The 25,075-nt window shown below is 40.0% G+C and overlaps 1 protein-coding gene across 2 annotated transcripts in view; it reads left to right on the plus strand.

Moving 5' to 3' along the window:
* Window positions 1-1,169: 1,169 nt before the first annotated feature.
* Window positions 1,170-25,075, plus strand: part of LOC124161544 (platelet glycoprotein V-like) — a 28,324-nt gene continuing 4,418 nt past the window's right edge. The window contains exons 1-9 of one of the 2 annotated variants that reach the window (XM_046537915.1): window positions 1,170-3,924; window positions 5,774-6,187; window positions 9,641-9,830; window positions 12,246-12,317; window positions 12,865-12,936; window positions 13,042-13,113; window positions 15,996-16,380; window positions 23,677-23,945; window positions 24,600-24,725. In XM_046537915.1, coding sequence (XP_046393871.1) covers window positions 5,779-6,187; window positions 9,641-9,830; window positions 12,246-12,317; window positions 12,865-12,936; window positions 13,042-13,113; window positions 15,996-16,380; window positions 23,677-23,945; window positions 24,600-24,725 — 1,595 coding nt within the window. In that variant the 5' untranslated portion in view covers window positions 1,170-3,924; window positions 5,774-5,778. The remainder of the gene's footprint in view (window positions 3,925-5,773; window positions 6,188-9,640; window positions 9,831-12,245; window positions 12,318-12,864; window positions 12,937-13,041; window positions 13,114-15,995; window positions 16,381-23,676; window positions 23,946-24,599; window positions 24,726-25,075) is intronic. The other variant, XM_046537916.1, reaches the window with a different exon arrangement.

The raw sequence follows: 25,075 nt of genomic DNA on the forward strand, positions 1-25,075 counted from the left end.
GACTTGAGTTAGTGACATGATCGAATGATTGATGGTTAATCACCAAAAGTAACTGTGGGTATCCATTCTTTTAAAGAAAATAGAAATTAGGATAATCGAAGAAAAAGGAAGAATCTGTAATGGATACTGAAGTACTATTTAAGAATTATATTGCTAGAACCTAATTACACTTAATGCGAGCAATGTTTATTCTGAGATACAAGACTGATTAAATTAATGCTTCTAGTTAAGCTGAATAAATAAAAGTCTAGAGCCTATTTTCACGGTAAATGGACTTGGCATACAATCAGGTAGGTTTTACTCGAGTTGCCATTATGCAGTTGCCGTTGATCATACAGCAAGGTTTAATGGTGTTTTTATCATGGAAGCGAGTTTTTCCTTGCTGCGCGGGCGCCATAAAAGGCAAATATAATTATGTTAGTACTCTAGAAGTTTTTGGTGTGTTTTTAAAAATTGCTCTCATAAACAAACGGAGCCATTTTAGAAACAAGACCAAACGGTTAAAGAATCTGTCTGTAACAGAAGTATCTCTGTACCTAGTGATGACTGCGGTCCAGTTGAAACACGTGTGGTAGAGTTTTAAGATTAAAATAATTAGACAGTACGACACATTTTGTATCTTTTCACTTTGCTGTTCTAAGATATCTCTCCTGAAAAAATTGACCACGTGTATCAACAGAGCTTAACCGGAAGTTTTAATGATAGATCTGATCAGGGGCGCAGCCAGGAATTAAGGCTTGGGGGGGGGGGGGTTTAGGTGCATCTAATATCTGGGTGTGTGGGGTTGTGGTATACCCACCAGGATAAGCGGTAGGTGCGAGATTAATAAATTGCGGAATTTTAAAATAAACGGTTCAAAATGGTGATTTTACGGCTTTCTGAGGGATATTTTATGAACCCTTACACTATTCTATTTGTAATATCAATCCTATTAAGTAAAATAGATTAAATTTAAATATTTCTCTGAGCTCTGGGGGGGGGGGGGGGTTAACCCTCAAAACACCCCCCGCTCGCTGCGCCACTGGATCTGATGAAAGCGGAAGTCTAAGTGATTGATGATCGACTTGATTTCGTTCAATGAGTCCTGAGTCATTTGATTCACTCGGTCACTTTGAAGGAATCAATCGCCAACGACCCAATCACTGAGTGCAGTGGCGTGCTGGGCGCAGGAGACAAAGGGGTCGAATGCCACACCGGATGGGTCGTCCGCTTACTCTGCGTCAAAGAGAAATTTAGTTCGGGCCCAAAAACAGAGGTGAACGCTTGGATCAAGATACAGTTCGTCTCCCATAGAAGCTTGATTTAAAGTTGCCAATTCGGGCTCGTTTTAATCGGTTTTCAAAAAATGTCCTCTGCGTGGCGAAGACTTCATAGCTATTAATATTTATTCTAAATATTTGCAAAACATTATTGGCGATCGCGAGGAATAGCATTGGAAAGTTATGAATTCTATTAGAATATACAACGAAAAATGCCAATTTCGGTCAGTAAACCTAATTATAACTTCATTCCTTGTAAAATTTGTATTGTTCAAAGTGTCAGCGACGGGTGAAGCGACTTTGGCAAACCCATGTTAATGCGCTGTTTGTGACAACAACTATAGTGGCCGAAAAGAGCATCATTTTTTGTGAAATTCGTGAATTGGTCCACAAAGACCTAGTTGAACTTTCCACGCCATTTTCACGAGGAGACCGTGGGAATACATACTCTACCAGATTACCTTTCTCCATTGGACAGGGAGAATAAACTTCCGAAGGAGGTAAGTGCTCCTCGACAAAGTCAAGTGTACTTCATTTAAGTGCTGCAGAGCCCAGCTTATTTTCATTTGGATTGATCACTTGCAGTCGTTTCTCGAGGATTCTGTGCAAAATCAAGAGAGAGTGACGTTGGATGTGGGAGAAAGTTCGTGCCGATTCTGAGGCTATACAAATGCAAGCAACAATTTTCAGGAGAAATAATAGGTTTTGATCAGTTTAACTTCTGAGGGAACAGAATTGAACCCATTTCTTGGACAAGTTATAGCCTCCACGTATGTTTACGGATTTTTATGGACTTCAATCGTCGTCACTGACGAGGGTTCTGGAAGCAATCAAGAGACATCGAACTTAAATCGAGCAGAAATTTTTTGCCAAGCCAGAAGATACAAAAAGAATTGGTCAAGAATTTATAAAAACATTTTTTTTCAACCTCCTTCTTCCTCACAGAAAAACTTCTTCAAGAGTCCGAGTACTGTATGAGGAGGCAAAAAGAAAAAAAGTCTATTTCATAGTGGGAATACATAATTTCTGGTCCATAGGCAGTTCGCTCTACACAACCTGTCGACGCTTTTTTCCTCTTTCCTAGAGATGGTGTGGTCGCACACAGAAGAAGTTTTCTACGAATGATGAACATGTGAAAAAGTTACAAAATCTCAAGAAGAGAGAATTCTCATCTCTATATTACCTTCCCTATGGGATGAGAGAGCTACAAGCTACCTCATTAAGTTTCAAAAGTCAAAACCTAGGAAACGACGCTGAAGTACTATGTACCTTTAACAAGTGCCTTTCAGTGAAGAAAGTATGCACAGGTGAAACGGAGACGAAAGTCGTGGCCATCGATTGTCGAAAGTATATCATTTAATTAAATAGAGCATTAGTAACTTAGAGAAGAGAAATACTGTTGCAAATCCATCACACAGTGAGGTGATGTGGTGAAATTATCAAACTCATTCTTCATCTGGAGTTTTCCTCAAGATTATTAAGTTCAGGAAAGCAAGCAGAGGTATATCATAAGAGAAGATGGTGCGAATAACAATATAAACTCAATTTCCGCGACGAATCCATTGTCCTATAAGTGAGCTGACAAAGATTCCTAAAAAAGATTCCTACCGAAAAAAGGAAATTATAATTCTATCCATAATTTATCTTGAATATTTCATCCAGATCCTGAAAATAGGGAAGGAATACTTTAAGGAAGATGACAAAGAGCACTATTAAGTATTAATTAAAGTACCCTATTTGAGGAGGCCGTCAAAACGTTCATTCTAGCAAAGACTTCACTTGAAGCAGGCGAATATTGAAAATCCAAAGAAGCTTCCTCAACCATGGGCGTAGAAACCTTCACATGCAATTTAAACTCGACAGCTTTGAAGAAGTATATTTAAATTTTTACCATAGCGTAAAACTTACCAGAAGCGAGCGGATACTGAGAAGGAAAATAGAATTAATTTCCAAATGGGCGTGAAAAAATCTCATAAATGTGAATTAAATTAAAGTATTGTGAATAAGTAGGTATACTTGAACGTTTTCTCAAAACAAAGGCCTTTGAGGAAGAACTTGAATATTGAGGAGTGATACAAACTTCCTCGTCATTGAGCGTGGAGAAAATGCAATTGCAGGAGTTTTTAATAAGTCTTTTTTGAAATTTCACCCAAGCACACGACTATTAAGAAGTAAGCGGACATTGTGGAGGGGAATTAATTCCTCATAAATCGACGACGAAGAAAATCATGAATGTGAATTGAATTCCAGCATTGTGAAGAAGCGTGCTTGAAATTTTCCTCTAACAAACGCCTTTCTCCAAGTGTGCGAATATTGGAGAGAGAGAAAAGTGAGATTCCTCTTCATTGAGAATATAGAGATTCATATGTGAATAAAAATGTTTTGCATGAAGTTGGTTGCTAGGGTTACTGGGCAATTGAGAACGCCTCTCACGAAGTGCGAGTTCACAACGGCGGGAGATAAGCTTCCTCATCAATCCGATGGGTGTTGAAGGAATCGTTAAGGCTTCCAGATCGAATTGAGGGGCAGTTTGCAGCGTCACGCCGCGCCCTAGCACCTAAACGGAGCAGTCCGGGAAGGGAGAGCAGCAGGCGGGGAAGCACGAGTCTGTAGCAGAGGTCTGCGCCGCCGAAACACCGGAGACCCACAGCCGAGTCTGCTAACAGTAAGAACGCCAATCTCACACAAAAAAAACTCAATGCTAGGATGCATATTCGATATGTATACATACGAGGTGTGTTCAGAAAATAACGGGAATTTTAGTGTTTCGAAAAAAATATTAATTAGTCTTCATTAATGTTTCCATGTAGACTTCCGCGGGGATTTAGACTGTAGGCAGTGATTCTTTCGGGTTTCCTTCCGCGTTTATCTATTTTTCTGGGCTTTATTTTCCCAACGTTCCAGTTGGCTTCCTCAGGTCCACTAAAGTTGCCTTCAGGTCCGCTGAAGCCAAATGGAACGTTGGGAAAATGTTGTCCAGGAAAAATGGATAAACGCGGAAGAAAACCCGGAAGAATCGCTACCTACATTCATGTTGTCGCCTTCAAAATAGTCCCCATTAGATATTGTGCAATTGTGCCCACGCTTCTTCCATTCCTCTAAACACTTCCCAAACGCGATATTTGGAGTAGTCTGTACCTCTGTCAACGATTTATTTTTACGATAAAGCCAGTCAAGCTTGTGAAAAGACTTAAAAGTACTTTTTATTTTTACAAAATAAGAAAAAGTCACCAAGAGCCATGTCTAGCGAATGTGGAGGCTGGGGAATCGTTAAGGTATTGTTTTTCGCGAAAAATTCACGAACAAGCGACGAAGTGTGAGCTGAAAATCACTGAGCTCATAAAAACACGTCTAACGTTAGCGTATGCCACAGACGAAGAAAACACGAATACAGCTGAAAATTATATCATACTCCAGGGGCATGTATACAAAAAAGAAATATCTTAAAAATTTTGATAATCGGATTCTCCATGCTCGCGAGAAATTAAAAAAAATTAGATTCCGAAGTTTTCTGAACACACCTCGTATATTGAAAATATTAATTCTTGGAACTCAATTGTTATAATTGTCAGAGAGTATTTGATTTCTAGAGAAATTAACCGCGCCGAACGCCACAAAAAATACTTCAGGACGCCGCCGGCAACGATTTTTTTCCATCAGCGTACTCGCATAAGTGTGAACACAAACTCCCTAAGAAAACTACATATCTACTCTTTCACACTAAAAAGGCTCACTTAACTCTGAGCCCTTTACTTGCCTTAAATGGACATAGCATAAAACGCCTTGATATAACCAACTTCTTGGGTTTCATCATAAGCGACAATTTGTCTTGGGAAGAGCACATGAATACTGTTGCCAACAAAGTGGCAACGGGCCTCTTCATGACACGAAGGCTGACTTTGATCATATCTGAGGGATGCCTCAAGTTTTTATATTTTGCAAAAATTCATTCTTTCCTCACGTATGGCACCTATCCTCATTTGGGGCAACTCATCCCAATTTTAGAGAATTTTCTCTCTGCAGAAACAAGCTGTTAAAGCAATTGCTGGTGTTTCTATCAGAGAACATGGCAAACACTTTTTTAAAACAATGAAAATCCTAACCCTACCCAGCATCTACATCCTTCAATGCTCCTCCTTAGTTAAAGAAAACCCCACTATCTTCCCGCCTAACAACTCTTTCCATGCCCATGACACTCGGCGATGTGCACCTCCAAAGATTCAACTCCAGCCCAAACCAAAATTGGCCCACATTTCATGTGTGCCCGTATCTATAACCATCTCCCTCCAAAATTGAAAGGCATTTCCACAGTTGGGAAATTCAAATCTGAGTTAAAGAACTTTGTCATTGAGAATGCGTTTTATAGCATCTCTGAAGATTTAAATGGTTAATTGTGTGCTGTAACTGTATATAATTATGTTTTATTATTATTTTTTTAATGTATGTATGCAATTGACGACATTCCCATGTCTGCATGGCCAAATGAAATAAAGAATTATTATTATTATTAAAAGCAACCATGAGGATGCAGGGTGGACGGCACTTGGAAGGGCCCTTAAGAGCACTCTCGGTGGTCCTCTGGGCCTTCTACTTTGTGGACGTGGCGTGGTCGGAGCCCCCGGGGCCCCAGTGCGTGCTGAACGGGTGCCAGGCCCTCTCGGCCATGAAGCGGGAATTGTGGGACGCCCTCCGAGAGGACCTGCTTCCGTTGGACAAGGGCCAAGACGAACCCTTGGCCCTCCGAAAAGGGTCGAGGGGCCAAGGGGGAGGAGGGATCCTGGGGCCGATCCGCGGGGCCTCGTTCGGTCACGAGGACTTCGGGACGATGGAGGCCCTCTCCGCGGCCGTGCACTCTCGCAAGCAGATCATGCAGCTAGCAGATAAGCTGAGCAGCCTGGAGCGAAGGGTCAGGTCGCTCGAACAGCCAGGTGAGTCTGTGATACATGAACTTTTCACTGTTATGAATGCTAAGTAGAATGTAACTTCATTTTTTCTCCCTTGAGGGCATGCAATCTTGGTGTAGAAAGAGTCGAAAACATGCCTAACTTTGACATGCCTCAAAGCAAAAAGTATAAAAATACTACCTTTTTTAATTTTTTATTGATAGCAGAACATTTCAACTACCCACCGACAAATTGTAAAGAAAATAAAAGGTGGCCTTTTTTAGTAATAAATTGTTGAATAATGACTGATTTTTATTGCTTAAACAAGTCCTATTTGTTTATTATTGCTTCAAATGACTTTCGAGTCAAGCCAAAATGTGTATAAATGAATTCTCTTTAAAATGAAAAAATAACCACTGCTTTACAGGTCATGGTTCCTTATAAATAAGCATTTATGTGATTTTTCATTTTTACTCTGAGGCCTGACTCTGCAATGTTCAAAGGATTTTAATTTTATAACGGTTCAGTTCTGAGCTGAGATAAAGTGATCATTATTCATCATAAGGATACTGCTTTCGTTTATATAACTTAGAGAGAAATCGGTGAAGGTCACCTTACACCCCTCTGCCTGATTTGAAATGAAATCTGCAAGACTTCAGGGGGTGGTAGGGGAGACAATATTGAGCATTCTTTGTCCTATAAACATGGGGTCGCAACTCCTTAGTTACTCATCTATGGCAACGCAAACATTTTTTTTATGCACTTTGCAGTTACGATAAAAACAGTTTTTCTTGGCTATCAGGACATTTTATTCAATACTCTGGATTTTTAAGGACATTAAATAATTAAGTTTGGACGAAAATGTGCGAGTATAATTGTCTGAAAAAATAATCTTTGAGCTAAATTAAACGAGAGCTTTGAGCGAGAATAAACAATTCGATTTCGAAATCTCACCCATTTTGAGATTAATTGTTTCAGGAATTTGTAATCGCACATGCTCATCCAACCTTAATCTTTTAAAGCCCTTAAAGGTTCAGAAAGTTGAACAAATTGTTGAAAAGGCTGGATACCCAAGAAAAAAAGTATTTTGGTGACTGCAAAGTGTGTTCAAAATAATGTTTGCATTGCCACAACTCAGTAAATAAGGAGTTGCGACCCCATGTTTATAGCATAAAATATGCTTAAAATTGTATCCCATTCCACCTCCTGAAGTATTGCAGATTCCTACTGAAATCCCCTGTATAAACAGGGTAGAGAAAAAAATTGTTTAAGTGACATATATTTTATGTAATTGCTATTATTCGCGGAATAAACTTATGTTAATCTAAACTGAAAAATTGTGTCACGAATTTTAACCCTGGATAGTCGATTCCAGTAGGTACCAAATTACTATTGACATTTCGGCCGACAACATACTATTTCAAAATACAGAAACTCTGAGCCAAGCGCTTCGATTGGCCACGAGTCTGTCCTGTTTCCGGATGCTCTGCACCGCTCATAATTTCGAATGCATTTGCCTTTGTCCAGCTACACGGCAAACTCGCGGTCAATCGGAACTCTTAGCTACAATTTTCTGTAGCTTAAAAATGGTGCGTTTTCGACCTGAACATCATCAGTAATTTTTTTCCCATCGGCATCAGCTATGCAGAGTTAAATTACGCGACACAATTTTTCTCCACCCTGTACATGTACAGTTACTTTCAAAAGTTTTATGGAAAAAGTTTGTGGCGTCACTTATGCTTCTCAAGGAAATTGATTTTCCCTAACTCCTTGGTTTTGCAACGTTTCGATTGTGCGTGAATATATGTGCACTCAAAGGGAAAGGTTTCTTTATTACTGCAAATTTATCATTATATTCGACTTCCGTTGGATCTGATGATTATTCCGCGCGCATTTACTGCGTGTACCTGCGTGGTTTTCACTGTTGGTATGAGTTTTAAGTATTATAGGATATCCTATGTCAAGAAATGCCTTGTCATAGTCGGCGACATGTTTTTTGGAAAAGGTGATGGCTAAGGGATGGGGTTCCCGTCGTACGATATTTTACTCATTTTTTTTCAGCTAATTCAATCGTTTTTTATTTAAGCTCCTCGTTTATATTTATTTTCTTTTTATTTATAAGGAGTTTTCTAATCGTCGTAAAATTCGCAGTAATTGATTCTTCTTATGTGTGTAAAATTTCTAAATTACTTAATACCAACCTGACACACATTAAGTTAATTTAATTAAAAAAATAAATTATTTACCTTTCCTAGAGAGGATATTGTGTGCTAGTCGTAAATAGTATTTTTAAAAAGCAAAAATACCTTATACTCCTGATGACAATGGTTTAAGGCAATAGAGAGATGATTGGCTACTGCTATCCTCTGTAGTTTCAAAGGCCCTTTAAACCTTTTATTTTGGTTCAATTTCGTGCCCCTACCCCACAATTGGGTGTTTCGCAGGTCAACTACAGCCCCAGAAGCCTGAATGTGAGTGTATTGTTAACACGGCGGGGTAAAGTCCTAGCCAGCTTTATACCCAGAGGTCGTGGGATCGGCGCCTGGGCGGGTTATCCTCTACATATTCAGGTCTTGGTTGCAAGTGCAATGTCCATGCAAGTTCAATACTTAACAGACCGGCGAGATAATTGAAGCGTTGACATGGGAAAGATAGTAAGTCATAAAAAAAAAATCGAAATTTCGTTTATTCATGGAGAAGGTAGTACATTAACATGTCAATGGCATGGACAAGGTAGAAAGTCAATTTGATACAATGTATATGTTGCAACCATTGACGAAGTTTGTACACTAATCGAACGTTCACAATGTTGGCAAACCTCTTTATTTCGTCTTCTGAAAAATTCACATATCAACCTTTCCCATGTCAACGCTTTAATTATTATTATTAAAAAAGTTGAAAGCAGTAGGAGGGTTTGAGAGGGTATTAAAATTATGGTTTTTCAGAACTCACTTGTAAAATTGATGCGTAAATATTTAAATTGCAAACAAATTCGAGGAAAGAACTTTCATATAATTAGGTAAGTTCATGGACAATCAAAATTATTGTAAGCTACTGAAGATTTTTATGAATATTATCATGAAAAAGGTCATGTAGACCAGTGTCGCATCGAGGGGGAGTTTTGGGGGATAAAACCCCCCCATAGCTCAGAGAAATTTTTAAATTAAATCTATTTTACTTAATTGGATTATTATTGCTTGTAGAATAGTATGAGGATTAGCAAGACATCCCTCAGAAGGCCGTAAAAATCAACATTTTGAACCATTAATCTTAATTTTTTTACCGGAGGAAAGCCCTCGCACCTACCGCTTACCCTAGAGGGTATACCACACCCCCAGGCACCCCAGTATTAGCTGCGCCTGAAACCCCCCCTAGCCTTAATTCCTAGCTGCGCCCCTGATGTAGACTGCTAAAAATATTCGTTCGCAGGGGCTTAGAGTGACTATACTGTCAATGTATTGAAATGGAAATGATAAATACTTTTAATACGACGAACAGTGTGGTCGCTGAGTAGCCGCCGCCACTTGGAGTGGCGCTCGCGTCGCATGGAAGGCCCCGTGGACGAGTGGACGCGGTGCACGGAGGGCCCGTGTAGATGTCGCCCCGAGACGAGGACCCTGAGCTGCTGGAGGCAGGGCCTTGGGGAGCTCCCCCCCACTCAGTTCATCCCAGAGGACACCAAAACAATGTGAGCGGCGCTGCTGAATACTATTTCACTCTGCCGGTATTCCACGACTAGGATTTACACGACTTAGATTTAGGCCGCCGCACAGGGGGCTGAAATCGAAAAAAGCCGTCCAAAGTCTCAAAAATGGTTTGCATTAGTACTATGGAAGTTGAAAATTTGTACAGCTGTGTACAATGCTTCAAAGCTTCAATACAATACTTAGAGGCATGCCTTTTTTCATAGTTTTTTCCCTCCAACAAAAGTTAAACAAATTTCTGCAAAATTAACTGCATTGGTTTTTGTTCGAAATTCAGTTTATTAAAACTATTAGTACACCTTCTGCAGTTATGAAATGCAACCGAAAATTAATACTGTTAAACAGTTCATTACTCTTAATTCTAATCAACTCCCAAGACTCATGCTTGTTGTCGCATATTAGACCGATACGATAAAAAATAGTGGACATTGATTTTCATCGTATTTAAGTGTTTATGCAGGATTATAAAAAAGGATCACCGAGTCACCTCGAAATAAATACACCACAATGCGTCGAGTTTCAACTGCCATGTTAAAGAAAAAAAACTTGTGATATTTTGCCCTGCTTTTTCGATTTCAGCTTGCCATTCGCCGCTGTATTTTCTGTGAATAAAGAAAGCTTTCCATAACCTTCCCGTACTTTTTGCCAACGTTGTTACAAATTAGCAATATTTCAATCCTGCCATGTTAGGACATGAAATTCCCATGAATTACATGAGAAAAAAACCCATGGACCGGGAATCGAACCTCGGACTTTGGTTTTCAGGCCACTCACTGCTCAGAAATATTCACATTACCGCAATGCGCGGATTTTACGCAGGTTCGAAGCTCTCAACCTGTTGTGGTTTCATGGAATTTCCTTGTCCCTCACATTGCTATCCTTGGTGGACCACGAGGGCCTATCTGCATAATATGCGGCACCAGAGGACACATTTTTCGAAATATCTGAGGCGCATCAGAAAAATACCGCTAATCTTCTATAGTACAATCAGCCTCGGTATAGAAATCAGCTATCTGGAGATTGTAGTCGTCTGCGCAGCAGCGTGGAAATTCAAAGGTCCATGGTTCGATTCCCGGTCTAGGGGAATTTTTTTCTCATGACAATTCGTTTAAATATCACCGCCTTTCACGAGGCAGGAGTTAAATATTATCTACGAATAATAAAATAAGTGAAACATTAGCACATATTGTTTGATTCTTATAGTTTGTCATTAGAGTTGGTGTGTCATTAACGTCACCCATGCATCATAACTTGACAGAATAGGGATTCTGGAGTTCATTAACCATAATAAATATGTGGATGCCACTAAAAATCATGCCAAGTTACTTGGATCATTGAGTCACTTATCCGCGTCAGTTTAATGCAGGGAAATCTCGTCCTTTGGACGATGAAGTGGCATTCCTCCGCAAGTGAGTTATAAACTTGGCAGTGTGTCATGAGCCACGCCCAGCACCTGAATGATACTGCTCCCGTTGAAATGCTTCTGCTCATCTTCAGATGCTTTAGTGAGATCCGAATATTCTTGGTTATACGATGAAAATATTATTTCACCTTGGTTTTTTGTTATTTCAGAGGCAAAATAAATTGTGATATGATAGTAATGATTCAATTACTTAGAGTAAAAGAATAATTAAACAGGATTATTATAATTCGGAAAAAATAGCATATGCTACCGCCCTCGAAAAATTTAAATTTCGGACGAGTATGCATTCGCTTATATTTTTATAAACGTCATATAAAATAGCTAATCGTCAATTTATGTCAAAGAATAGATTATCTGCGAGTTTTTAACGGAAATGCCCTACTTACAGAGTAAATTCGCAGGATAGGAACTGAAAACCATACACACTAACTTGAAGGAATACAAAATCACGTCAGACAAGTAAACTATGGGTAAAAGAAAACTTAGCCACGAAAATTCTAACTCGGCTAGCAATCCCGAATTATTCATAAATATAATTCGGCAAGAAAGGACTTCATTTTATACATTAATATTCATCACCCCGAAAACAGCACTATTTGGTCTTTAAATCAAGGTGCAACAACAAATACCAATGGACGACCACAAATAACAATACCCTAGTTAGAAGTAAACTACTCAGGCGGGACTGGAACCCGCGACCTTCATTTGGCAGACAAGGACTGCAGCCCGTCTTATACTTTTTAAGACATAAAACTTACTACAAAGAATCTAGTACGCGAGGCTATACAATTCAGCCTAAGCTAAACGTTTACCTCAATGGGTACAGTGATATCGAGTTGAAGAACGAATATTAAGCTATTTTCACACTTTCACATGTAGATCAGCTTGTAGAGTCTAATTTTAAGAGCTGGGCAGATGAAGCATTTTTCAAGTATAACGTAAGATTTTTATTTAATAAGAATTTTTCTATTTTCAGAGATCTGGGGGTAAACCATTTGACAGCTCTACACAGCGACTCCTTCAAGGGGCTAGTGCATCTGATGGAGCTGTGAGTACGAAATTCTTCGATTTCCGAACAAATTACCCTTCCACACTCATTTTATTGTGATGAATATAAATTGAAATTGGAATGGGAGCGAAATTGCTTTTTTATTCAATTTTCATACTGCTTTCGCTACTTCCTTAGTCAATTTTAAGAACTAGTTCTCCTATAAATACAGCGCAAAGCTATCAGATAGGTTTATGACACATATAAATTCATTTCAAACCTCACAACTTAAATAATGGCACTCAGTTATTCTTCATGATGATAAATGGCTGCTGAAAAAGGCCGAATTTAATGACTTGTGCGGATTGAAAAAAAGTTATATTTCTCCGTTAATATTTGGAGCGACCACCAAGTCAAGCAGAGGATAATTACTTTTAGCTTACATTTTTCATTTAGTTTTATGTTTTTATTAAATAGCTTTTATTTATTCTTCCTCAAGCCATATTTTATTTTTACTTAAAATTTTATTTGCATATATTTGTTTGAGTTGGTTGTTTGAATAGGTAATCATTAGCATGCACCTTCTGTTTTCTTTTTCCCATTTCAGTGATTTATTTGACAACAAGATTGACCACTTACCCTCGTCCATATTCGACAGCTTAGAGAGTTTAGTTCATGCGTGAGTATTGCCCACTCTCTCCTGTAGTCCCTCTCATCCGATGGATCAAGAGGCGCCCCCTTCATCCATTTCTCCATTCTTCTTTCCATGTGACCAACATTCCAGCCGGCTGCACCGCAACAGCCTCGAGGAACTGCCTTCGAAGCTCTTCCGACATCAGCTCAACTTGGCCACTCTGTAAGTAAAATACGATGCACTTTATTTACATATTTACATTTCAGTTTTGAAGCCGATTGAAAATATCGATGGCAATTGTGGTTGCAGCGTCAGCATGCTTACATTAATTTACCACTACAATAGCAATGAACCAAAAACTGATAGAGGTAGATGAATTCGGTTATTTGGGAAGCAAGATAACTAGTGACGGGAGAAGTAAGAAAGAAATTATCAGCAGAATAGCTCAGGCGAAGAGAGCATTCCATCAAAAGAGAGACCTGCTTACAGCGGGAAACTTAAATATGGAAGTAAAGAAACAATTTATAAGAACCTACATTTGGAGTATGCTCCTATACGGAAGTGAGGCATGGACAATGACCGCAGCGGAGAAAGCAAGGATAGAGGCCTTCGAAATGTGGTACTACAGAAGAATGATGAAGATCAAATGGATCGAACGAGTTAGTAACGAGGAAGTCCTAAGAAGAGTAGGAGAGAAGAGAAGCCTCATGAATACCTTAACAAGAAGACGGAACAACCTTATAGGCCACATCTTGAGACATGATGGCCTGCTGAAGACGATCGTTTAGGAACAAGTGGAAGGCAAGAACGGAAAAGGAAGACCTCGAGCGAAATATATGGAACAAGTAAAGAAGTATTTGAAAGAGAAGAAATACGTAGGTGTGAAAAGATTAGCTGATAGGAGAACTGAGTGGAGAGCTGCGTCAAACCAATCCTAGGATTGTTGACCACTGATGATGAATAGTAATGTATTGTAAAGGCAATGGAATGCTGATATCCCATCCCCAAAAGAAGCCAAAAAATTGCGCATCAGTTCCTCTTGAAAAAATACCTTGAGAATGGTGCTCCAATTTATTATTATTATTATACAAAAAGTTTTACAATTTGGCAATTTGCTAGGTGCTAAGAGTAAAATGAAAAAATAGGCAAATTCCAAAAAATTAAAAAAACAAAATCACGAATGAAATCCAAAATTTAAAACAAATGTTGCATGCATTTTCTTAGATAAATTTTTGCACATATTCTTGAACATATTTCAATTACTGCCTCAATTTTCCAATGAATTTATTTTTGCATCGGTCCTTCGTGATCGAAATGTCATCTTCATATTGGTGATCATTCCTACCTATATAAAAGGGTTTTTAATCGTTTTTCCGCAGTTTTATCCATGCTTTTTTCCTTCAAGTGAGCTGTGCTCTAAGCCTATATGAGTTTTTCCTCTTTGTCTTCGTGGGTTCCTTCCTACTACTTGAAGCATTTTAGTGACTTTATCAGTCTGTTTATGTTTCCCCATTAACTACATTGCTGCCATTAATTGTACATACCTTTTTAATTGATTTCATTCGTCCCTATTCATACGGGTCCCACAATAGTGATCGGTATTCTAAAATTGGCCTGATAACGGCCTTATGCGCATTCTCCTTTGTAACCCGACCGTTTCCCCTTGCATTACTCATCACCCAATCCAATATTTCACATGCCTTTTTTGTTAATTGTTCCACGCCTGCCTTCCATCCTAATTGTTTTGTTAAATACTGCCCTAAGTAATCACACCAGCCAATTGTAGGAAAAGAGAATGAAGATGAATAATCTCTCCCACATGTACTTTGTTTCATGATAAAAGTAATACATTAAAATACAGGAATTTGTTCTTGGCTCTGGCTTAGTCTAGGGTGAGTTCTACGGTCATCTAAATTAAAATTTGGGTCCAAATGCGAAATGACCCTGGGAAAGGATTTTCCTCCCCTCAATTTCCTAATGTGTAAATTTCGCACGCTTTTAGTGTGGCTCAGTCTAGGGTGTGCTCTAGCATCCTATAACCAACCTCTAGGCGCACGTGCAGGCTAGCCCATGAAAAGGAACACTCGCTCACATACCCTGAATTCTTAAATTTCACACTCATGTGGCTTAGTCTGGGGTGAGCTCTACCCTCACGTTTTCATTCCTAGGGTCCAAGTTTGAGGTGGCCCAGGGTCTCAACTGAATGAGCTATTTTCACTTGCATGTGGCTTAGTCTGGGGTGAGCTCATCCCGAACCTACGAGGGTAATCCCAATAGTAAGGTCTCCAATGTTTTTTAGAAAATATTTAAAATGATGTATACAGGGTGTCCCATTTATCTTGACCACCCGAAATAACTTTTTGTCCAGATGCAAATTCAAAAATGTGTCAAGAAAATGTTCATTAGCCGTCAGGGGGACATTAATCAGCATGATTGCCTTCCTTGTAGCTTTGTTATTTACAAAGATATGAACCGCGTTTTGCCTTTTTTAAATGGCACCCTATATTTTTTATTCAGCAATTCAACGTACGATGGTTGATTGAATGACTGGTGTGCATTTTTCTACGTTTTGATTCGTTCACTTTTAACGTAAGCAAGTGGAGTATTTCTAATACCCGCGTACTTGCACTAATCGCTAGTGAGTCAGTCATTTTTCATAACACTGTTTATGTTAATGGTCCACTGTTCTACATTTTTGAACAAGTCTTTCGGAGAGGAAATGAATTGCCGAATAAAAAATATAGGGTGCCATTTAAAAAAGACATACCACTGTTCATGTCTTTGTAAACAACAAAGCTACAAGGAAGGCAATCATGCTAATTAATTTCCCCTGACATTTGACACATTTGCTTGACACATTTTTGAATTTACATCTGGACAAAAAGTTATGTCGGGTGGTCAAGATAAATGGGAAAACCTGTATATCATAGGAAATAAATAGTCTTTTCTATTTCTAAAAAAAATTGGAGACCTTACTTTTGGGATTACCCACGTATTTAAACGTTGGCTCCAAAGAGTTGTTTGTATCATTGAGAGAGTGAGAATAGAAAGTAAAAAAAATAGCTAGAAAACCTTCTATATATACTATGCATTTGGCATTGCAGTGACATATCCTCCAACAACCTGATCCGCGTGGCTCCGGAGCTGTTCCACCCGCTGAGGAGGGAGCTGGTCTTCCTCTCCTTATCTCAGAATCGCATCTCGGAGATCCCCGAGGGCGCCATCTCCGGCTTCGAGAAACTCGAGGAGCTGGACCTGTCGGGCAACGCCCTCTCCACGCTGCCGCCCCTGCGCGGTCTGCCCTCCCTGCGCAGGTTGCGCATCCACCGCAACAGGCTGAGGGAGCTGCCCGCGGACGTCTTCCGCGACGTCCCCAACCTGGAGCTGCTCACGCTCAGGGGCAACAGGCTGACGGTGCTGCCCAAAGGACTCTTCGCCGGACTCACCAAACTGAAACACCTCGAGCTCGCATCCAACTGGATCACGTCCGTGAGTGCACGCGCAACAAACTGCGTCTATGGCGTTATAATAGTTACGAGATGTATAAGTAGAGGCACGGACCTTTCGCGAATAACAATGATAAGTACGTACTTACTGAAATAAACAATAGGGTGGTTTCCTATTATTTTTTTATTGCCCAAATCGAAAGATTGTTACTCCTGGAGTACGTAGGTATTTCACGCTTTCCGATTTTTAAATAACGACATCTATTTTTCGCGATTAAAATAAAAGTGAAAATTTTCAAGCGCGCGAAAACGCGACGGCTTAGAAGGAATAATGGGATAAGTCCGTGTAGCGTATTTCTGGTTCCCGCTGCCGCGCTGTGAGGTGCCCTTGAGGCGAGGCTTGAGCGCTGATACGATGCAGGCTGCTAGCAGGTAACAGAGTACCCTGCTAGCAGGTAGCGCTAGGCTTAAATATGGATTATTACTACCTTATCAAACGAAGGAAACTATCCGACCTTAGGCAGTTTTAATAAGTGATTATTAAGACATGTTTCCCTGAGCTCTGTGCCTCATGCATGCATTGGTAACCTCAGACGATGTAAAACTCCTATCCTCTCGTGCAGAAACTAGGTCCCTGTGACGTCACGTGGAGTGGCATCGCATGGGCGCCAATATGGCCTTTTTCAAATGAGGATAAAATTGACCATTGCCATTCGTCTGAACTGGGATTTCTAAAACCAAATAATTTGTATATTATGAAAACCCCAATTGTGGGTGACGAATAGCAATCAATGGATTTCGTTTTCTTTGATAAAGGAAACTACCCTATTAGTATGCGTGACGTGTTTTGGACCGTGTGGCGTGCATGTGTATTCGAAGAGGATATTTTCTCAGACGACGTGAATCGTATCCTTCGTTTACCATCGTGCTGTGGTAGACGTGATCATGAGAAGAAAATAAAAGAAATAGAATGCAAATAAGAGAGATTTAAAATGTCGTTCTTCCCTCGTACCATTAAGGATAGCAACGTTGTCACAATTCATAGGATTAATGGCATCGCTCGCTAGGATCACTCATTGCATGTTTTTTCATAGTTCTAACCTTGCATGTATTTGCTCCAGGAATTACTAACCATTATCAATTTTTTTATGAATTGGCATGCATATTTTTCTGGTGTGCGTGGTATTTCTTTGACCGTGCGGTGTGCATGTGGCTCTTGCATGTTGCATGTTGGTGATTTGTCGCCCCCTGCCAAGCACCCTGGAGGTGGCTCGCAGGGTATTATGTAGATGTAGATGTAGAGGCACCGACCTTTAGCAATGATAAGTACATACTGAAATAAACAATTGCAATTTTCAATGGCCATAAAAATTATTCCGACCAAGGTTTCGATGCAACTACATCATCTTCAAGGCAAAAAAATGCTTCAAATGATATGTAGTGCATTCAATTTATACATTTTTGTTAATTGTATTATGGGTGGGAGGAAGGGGACGAGATGGAACAATCTGAGGGGGAAAATGAACGGAATAGAGAGAAGAGAGGTATTCCGTTCACTTTCTCCTTCAGGATGTTCTGTAGCGATTGCTACGCTGAATGAAATTCTTATGAAGTTGCTGCAGAGGAGCGTTTATTACCACTTCATGACACAGACTGCTTTCCGCAGCCGAGATTGCTTGTATATACAGGGTGTCCCATTTATCTTGACCACCCGAAATAACTTTTTGTCCAGATGTAAATTCAAAAATTTGTCAAGCAAATGTTCATTAGCCGTCAGGGGGATATTAATCAGCATGATTGCCTTCCTTGTAGCTTTGTTATTTACAAAGATATGAACAGCGGTATGTCTATTTTAAATGGCACCCTAGACGTGGACGCGGTTGTGGTCCCGGGCTCAAAGTGACTTATTTGTTATGTTTTGACTTGCTTGTCATTTGTTTACTGCTAACCCCAGTAAGTGGACGAGTTTCATATGTTTTCATAACGTTGTGTTTATGTTAATGGTCCACTGTGCTACATTTTTGAATAAGTCTTTAGGAGAGGAAATGAATTTCCGAATAAAAAAAAGGGTGCGATTTAAAAAAGAAATACCTCTGTTCATATCTTCGTAAATAACAAAGCTACAAGGAAGGCAATCATGCTGATTAATGTCCCCCTGACGGCTAATGAACATTTGCTTGGCACATTTTTGAATTTTCATCTGGACAAAAGTTATTTCGGGTGGTCAAGATAAATGGGACACCCTGTATGTTGGCAGCGCACTCTATCGAACCCTGCGCCAAAACTCCCTCGAACATTCTGGTATTTTTCTGGAACGGACCGAAAAAATCCCGGCCGGCGACGAGATTTGAACACGAGTTTTGTCCGGATAGGAGTCGAAAGCGTATTCAACGATTCAACACATCGTTGTATAAAATGATGCGCCGATGTTCCATCTCCTCCCCCTCCTCCCTTCACACTACAATTGATGAAAATGTATAAATTGAATGCACTTCACACCATTTTGTACCTTGGAGATGATGTAGTAACACCGACACCTAGGTCGGAAAAAAAGTTTATAATCGTGGAAAATTGCAAGAGTTTATTTCAATATGGAAAAATTCCATTCCATCACGCTAAGTTCTTCTGATTTTAAACAATTTGAAGGACAGTGTATTTCAATAATATTCGTACCCACAATTGAAATAAATCGTAATTATTATACCTACGGAGTATCCATAACATTTCCATGTAGTCTATGCCCATAGGTTGGTAGTAACATGATTAAAAGTAACTCAGTTACTGGTAACGATTTAATTTCAGGATTTTTTTTACAAGTAAGGGCGTCAAAAAGGGGGAAACTGTGTTCTACGATAAGTCTAAGAAACTTTTTATGCGCGAAGTTTTTAGTTTGGTAGCAGACCTTTCCAGGGATCCCATAAAAAATGGAATACTCTTTGATAAAAATATAATAAGCTTTGGTCATAGTCCTTTCGATATGAGGTCTCTTTCAAAACGCTGCGTAAAATCACTCCAAGGCATTTACAAGTATTTGTTTCCGTCAGTAACTTACCAATAATGTAGTAATCATACAATTGAACACGCCTACCTTTCCGAAATCTAATAAGTTTTATTTTGCTTGCAGTCAGCACCATTTTATTCTCAGACGACCATTTTCCTGATAAATTGTGGCCATTTTGTGCGATTTCACCACAATTACCCAGAGAGAATGGCTGAATGGGGAAGATGCTTTCGTCTTACTTATCCTTCCTTTATATTTACCCAATATTTTCCTTGAATTGTGATTTTGGATCTAACTGAACGACCCGAATGTCAAATACAAGTAGAAATAAAGTGGCGAATTCGGAGTAAGAAATCCAATCACTAGTATTCCATCTGAATGTGGATTGCAGTAAAAGTAAATTGTCGACAGTCTTATTTAAATATTTCTGGAGAGCGAACAGGATATTTAAGGAGAGTAGTCTTTAAAACTGTCCTCCTGTGATCTTAGATCTCCCCTCTTTGATCGCATTACCCATTCCTGCCAATTAAAGGCGTGGTGTCATCATCATGTTTTCAGTGCAAAATGCGTTCCGTCTTCGTTCGAAGTTGATTCATCACGCTCAAAATTGGCTCCGGCGTAAAACATCAATTCACGGGACTCTCCCTCGCAGAATAAATGCTTTCGTCTCAGTCGACGAAATTTTTAAAATGAGAGAAGGTTTAAGCGATACCCCCTCTGCCTCAAGGCAAGGAAAAGTCATCCTCGGAGCCTCCCTCATCTTTTTGAGTATCCCTAATAAGGGAGCGGATGGGCGTTCCCGCTGGAAACTGATACCCTCGGCTCTGCAAAGTTATTGAAGGATGCCGGCTGCTCTTAATATTCGCAGTGAAATCCCCGCCTGGGATCGAGACACGCGCAGGAGGCCATCCCATATTGGGTGAACCGAATGCAATCAGCATCGTTCCCCACTCTTAACAAGTGCCCAGCTCTTTCGAGTCACTATATAGAATTCGAGCCTGCCCTTCACAAAATCAAAACGATATAATCACCCTATCATTCTCGAAAGTGTGTATTGCGCACTGGATTCAAAGTTTTAGGGCAAAGTTTGTGGCGCCATTTATGAATTTAAATGAAATTTAGTTTCTGAGTAGTTTTCCGCGGCGTTGTCTAGATGATGTCTCCATGCTTCTGGGTTTCACCGCGTGGATTTTCTTTGCGACCTGAAGACGCCAGTTGGAATACCGGAGAAACTGTCGTCGCAAAGAAAATCCACGCGGTGAAACCCAGAAGCATGGAGACATCAAATTTAGTTTCCCTTGATTCTTTTTTCATCCTTGGTTAAACACCACAAATATTTCTTTTGCTCGTGAATATATATATATGAACGCAAAGGGGTAAGTTACTTCAGTACTTCAAATTTATCATTCTCTTTCTATTTATGAAGGATTTAATGTCAAATTTGTGACCATTATTGCGTATTTTCTCCGGTTTTCACTGTTGGTGTGCATTTTACGAATTATAAGACATATAACACAAGAAACAGTGGTGGTCTAGAGGAGTACACATCCTACTATGAATGTATTTGTTTTGGATCCGGTCCTCGTCGTGCACCTTTATTTTTAATTTTCTGTGAAAATGTTTTCATTTTCGCGGAGCCGAGTCTCAAAACCCAAGCAAGACTCCAGCCAGATCTAAAAAACCAAGCGCTATTGCCTCCACTTCGGCGAATGTGTACGGACCCATTTTGCATCAAACACCACTTACGACCCTAAGATGCTAGCAGATTTGCCAACGAAACCGTCCTCATAAGATAGCATGCAACATGGTGAAAACTAGGAAACCATGAGTATATAGATTTCCAGGCTGTGTGGAATACTGGAGGACCAATTGGACCCAAATTCCCAATTTAACAAAGTATCAATAAATTGAAGGGATAGAGATATGACGACGGAAAGAAAAGTCTTCCTCATTCAGCCATTTTCTCAAACTTTAAAATGAAAAAAAAACGCGAAAGATGCCGCCCACTTTTCATGAGTTAGTGTCGTTGTATGAGTTCAGGCTCATCAACTAGCTCACAGAGACCGGATCCTTGACGAAAGAATCGCTCTCTTGAGAGATGATAAAAATGAACCCTGTAGGGATCGGGTTGTTGAGGTGGATAGAGTGCTGGCTTCCCATCCAGTCAATCCACGTTCAAATCCCAGCGGTGGCAGAGATTTTTCTGATGAGTAGAGGGCACTTCAAGTGCAGTACTCCGCCCGTCAGATGGGACGTTAAGCCGAGGTCCCCTTGGCTCCTTTCGTTGGGAGTAGGCTAATGCCGACGCAGGGTTTATCTACATCCTTCCCTCCCTACTCTTCCCTCATGGCGCAAATGGTCTCACCTGTTGCTCGCCTCCTCCGAATATACCAACCACGAAGTGAGACGGTTACGTGACAAAGGAGCAGCGGAGAGCCAGTAGACATGAGTCAGTGGCGTCATTAACTTTGCTGAGAAAGAGTTATACCCTTTTTCCGAACTGACGGCGGCTGACCTAGAGCTTGCTCAAAACCCACCCACTCTTCTAGTCAATCACAGAAGAGCGACAGGAAAAAGTTTTAGGAGCCCGCAGTCTCCTTCCGAACTCCGTGCAAAGGAGCTAGCAGTGTGCCAAAGCAAATCTGTGGAGACCGCACAGCGTAAGTCCGCCGCCCCCGAAAGTATAGTTATTTCCAAGAGCTGGCAACGCTGGTCAGCCGGTTGGAGGGGAAAGGGAAGGGGATGGAGGGGAACGGAGAGGTGGAAGGGGCAGCACTTCTGATTGGCTACTTGCTATTTTTCACCCAGCCGCCGTCAGTTCGGAAAAAGGGTATAAGCCCTTCGATTTTTCACTTCGAATAGCTCGCATAGTCGGAGTGCTATTTGGATACATGTACTATCTTAGGACACATGTATATCCAGGCTCTAAGAATATATTTTGGAAATGAGCTTATTTTTGACCTCTCACACTGGCAGCGGACTGTAATTATCTTCGGTTATAACTCCGAACATTGGTTTGACGTCCGCCTCTTCATTAGATACTGCTTTAATAAGCGAGGCATTGCAAGACTTCGACAGCGCGGATCTCAACAGTGATCACAATCTAGCGGTAACTCAAAGACAGCTGTAGAATAAGAAGATTATAAAACTGACAATATATGTAGATATTCTTACTGGAACACAGCATTAAATTCCTGAAATTTGCCCCTTTATTTTTCGAGCAAGTTATTTCGGAGTCCATGCCATTTAGTGACCAACAAGCCTGCCGATTTTTCACCCCGAATAGCTCTATAATATCTTGAGAAGGCTCGAATACCCCGAAACCCTGACGGATTCTGCTAAATTATTCTCTGGTGTAGGACAAGGGGAAAGGCTGTTTAAGGGCAACGTTTCGATGAGAAACTCTCTCATCGTTATCAGAGCTACGAGTAATACTGACTGAAGTGTTAGCCCTGAAGACGATTTGGGAGTTTCCCATCGAAAAGTTGGCCTTAACTCTTTATTACCCAATGTTGCTTCTAAGCAACATCAAAAATGTTTAATCTTTCAGCTCTATTTAGGAGATATCTTAACTAAATATTATTTTGTAGTGTAAATTTTAATGACGAAATATTTATCTGCCAGGATAATTATCATTGAGTGTAAAATTTTCAAGTTTTCAAAATGAAAAATCTTGAAATTTGATTTCTCCCAGAAACAGCTCTGGGTTAGAAAGGGTTAAACAGCCTTATTCGGGGCCAAAACTGAGAAAAAAAAGAGAAAAACCATGATATTACAATATTTTAGAATAAAAAATATTTTTACAATTAGGAGACCTTCTGAGCCAAAACAGGCTCATCAGCAGGTTCTTCATAATTCATTTGCAAGAAGTTAAAAACATCTAAAAACAATAAAAGAAACGATAAAAAAACTTATATTGCCTTAAAATTAAAAATTAAAGTCCTCAAGTAGATAATTTAAAAGTTTACTTTTGACCTCCGAATATGTGGTTAAACCATGCATTTCTTTAGGTAATTTGTTAAACAATTTAGGAACGGTAACCACCATTTTTTTTCACCGTATTGATTGAAGCATTTGGGGATTTTATATTGGTATAGATTCCTCTTTTCCATTTTATGAAAATTGTCTTTCAGTGTTTTATATTTATTGGAAAAATAATTATCTATTACTAAAATATAGGTTAGAAGTTTTTTACAGAAGATTTTAACAGTGGTATTCGACGGGGAAGCCTCCGATATTTTATCATGGGAGCATCTCATATTATTCTCAACACATGCCACGCATCGCGGAAACCTGCTCATTTTAAATACCGACAGTTCTTTGGTTCTCCTCTTCCAGATAGACGACTCCGACTTCTGCGACCTCGTGTCCTTGAAGGAGCTGCACCTGAGCCAGAACTTCCTCGAGTCCCTGCCGGGACACGCATTCAGCCGACCAGACGCCTACTCGTCCATGGAGCGGCTCTTCCTCTTCTCCAACAACCTAGAGGTCCTCGAGTCGTCCGCACTCGCCGGACTCCACAATCTCTCCACCCTCATGCTCAACAACAACCTGCTGCGAAAGATTGGCGACACAGCGTTCGAGAACACGCCCAATCTCCGGAAACTGTGAGTAGCCACCAACCTCCTTGCGCTTCATAGTTTTTAGTTTCACTTTTTCGAAGCTGGACGTCAGCAGTAGGAAGCAATCCGGGACTGTGATTTTTGTATTTTGCGGCGGCTTATGACAGATATTTATTCCCGGCCGAGTACTTTAGTAATATCTTGGTGAAAAAAAGGTAAAAGGTTTTGTTTTGTCCAGGATTCTCCACGGGGTATGGAGCTGCGGAGACAAGGGACAAAATTTTCGGAGTGAAGGCCAAAACTTTGTCCAAGGCTAATGTAAGTGCCCCATGGTATTCGACGCTTACTGCATAGTAACGCAATATCTTCGTCGGTGATATCTCAATGTATCCATCGTTTAAATTTAATTTTTTGAGACATAATTTCACTGTGATTCTCTTTACTAGAATAGCGCATTTAACCCACGTGCCCACGTTGTTATATTCTATATCCGCCATATTACATACAATTAACATTATTGCCCATACCGACATAATAATTTACGTCTTTGCTGGCCGTATTTATCTTTTATTAGAATTTAAAATATTACAATGGTAATCATAATTACGATTTAATTAGTTAAAGTAATGTTTAACGCCATTTTTGTCAATATCCACCATACACGATTCAAATGTACCTACCTATTTTTTTTTCTTTCAGGCAGCTGGACAGCAACAAGTTCCACTTCCTGCCTACGAGACTCTTCGATCCGCTGACGAAGCTGGTGTCGGTCAAACTGGCGAAGAATCCGTGGCACTGTGACTGCAGCATCTTATACTTGGCAACGTGAGGGTGAACCGTTTGATTAGTTTATCTAAACAGATCACGCATAACATTCAATTCCTATTTTAAAATAAAGCGTAATCGCGCTTTTCCACTATTATTTTAATGCTCACGACGCCTTTCGGCTCAAAGAGCCATCATCTGGGGTAAGATATATCATCTGGCGTATTATTTGGCAGACGCTTATAAATGTAATAAGTTCCCCTGGCACAATGCCATTCAAGTAATTCGTACGTGTTTTATTCAATTCATTCAATTTTTACAGTATTGAGGATCTGCTAAAATTAATACAATGATTTGCGTAACCATGTAAATTAGTATGTGGAATAAATGGCGTTAAACTCTTTAGAAGT

Source organism: Ischnura elegans, chromosome 6, assembly GCF_921293095.1.
Source record: "Ischnura elegans chromosome 6, ioIscEleg1.1, whole genome shotgun sequence".
Classification (NCBI taxonomy): Eukaryota; Metazoa; Arthropoda; class Insecta; order Odonata; family Coenagrionidae; genus Ischnura; species Ischnura elegans.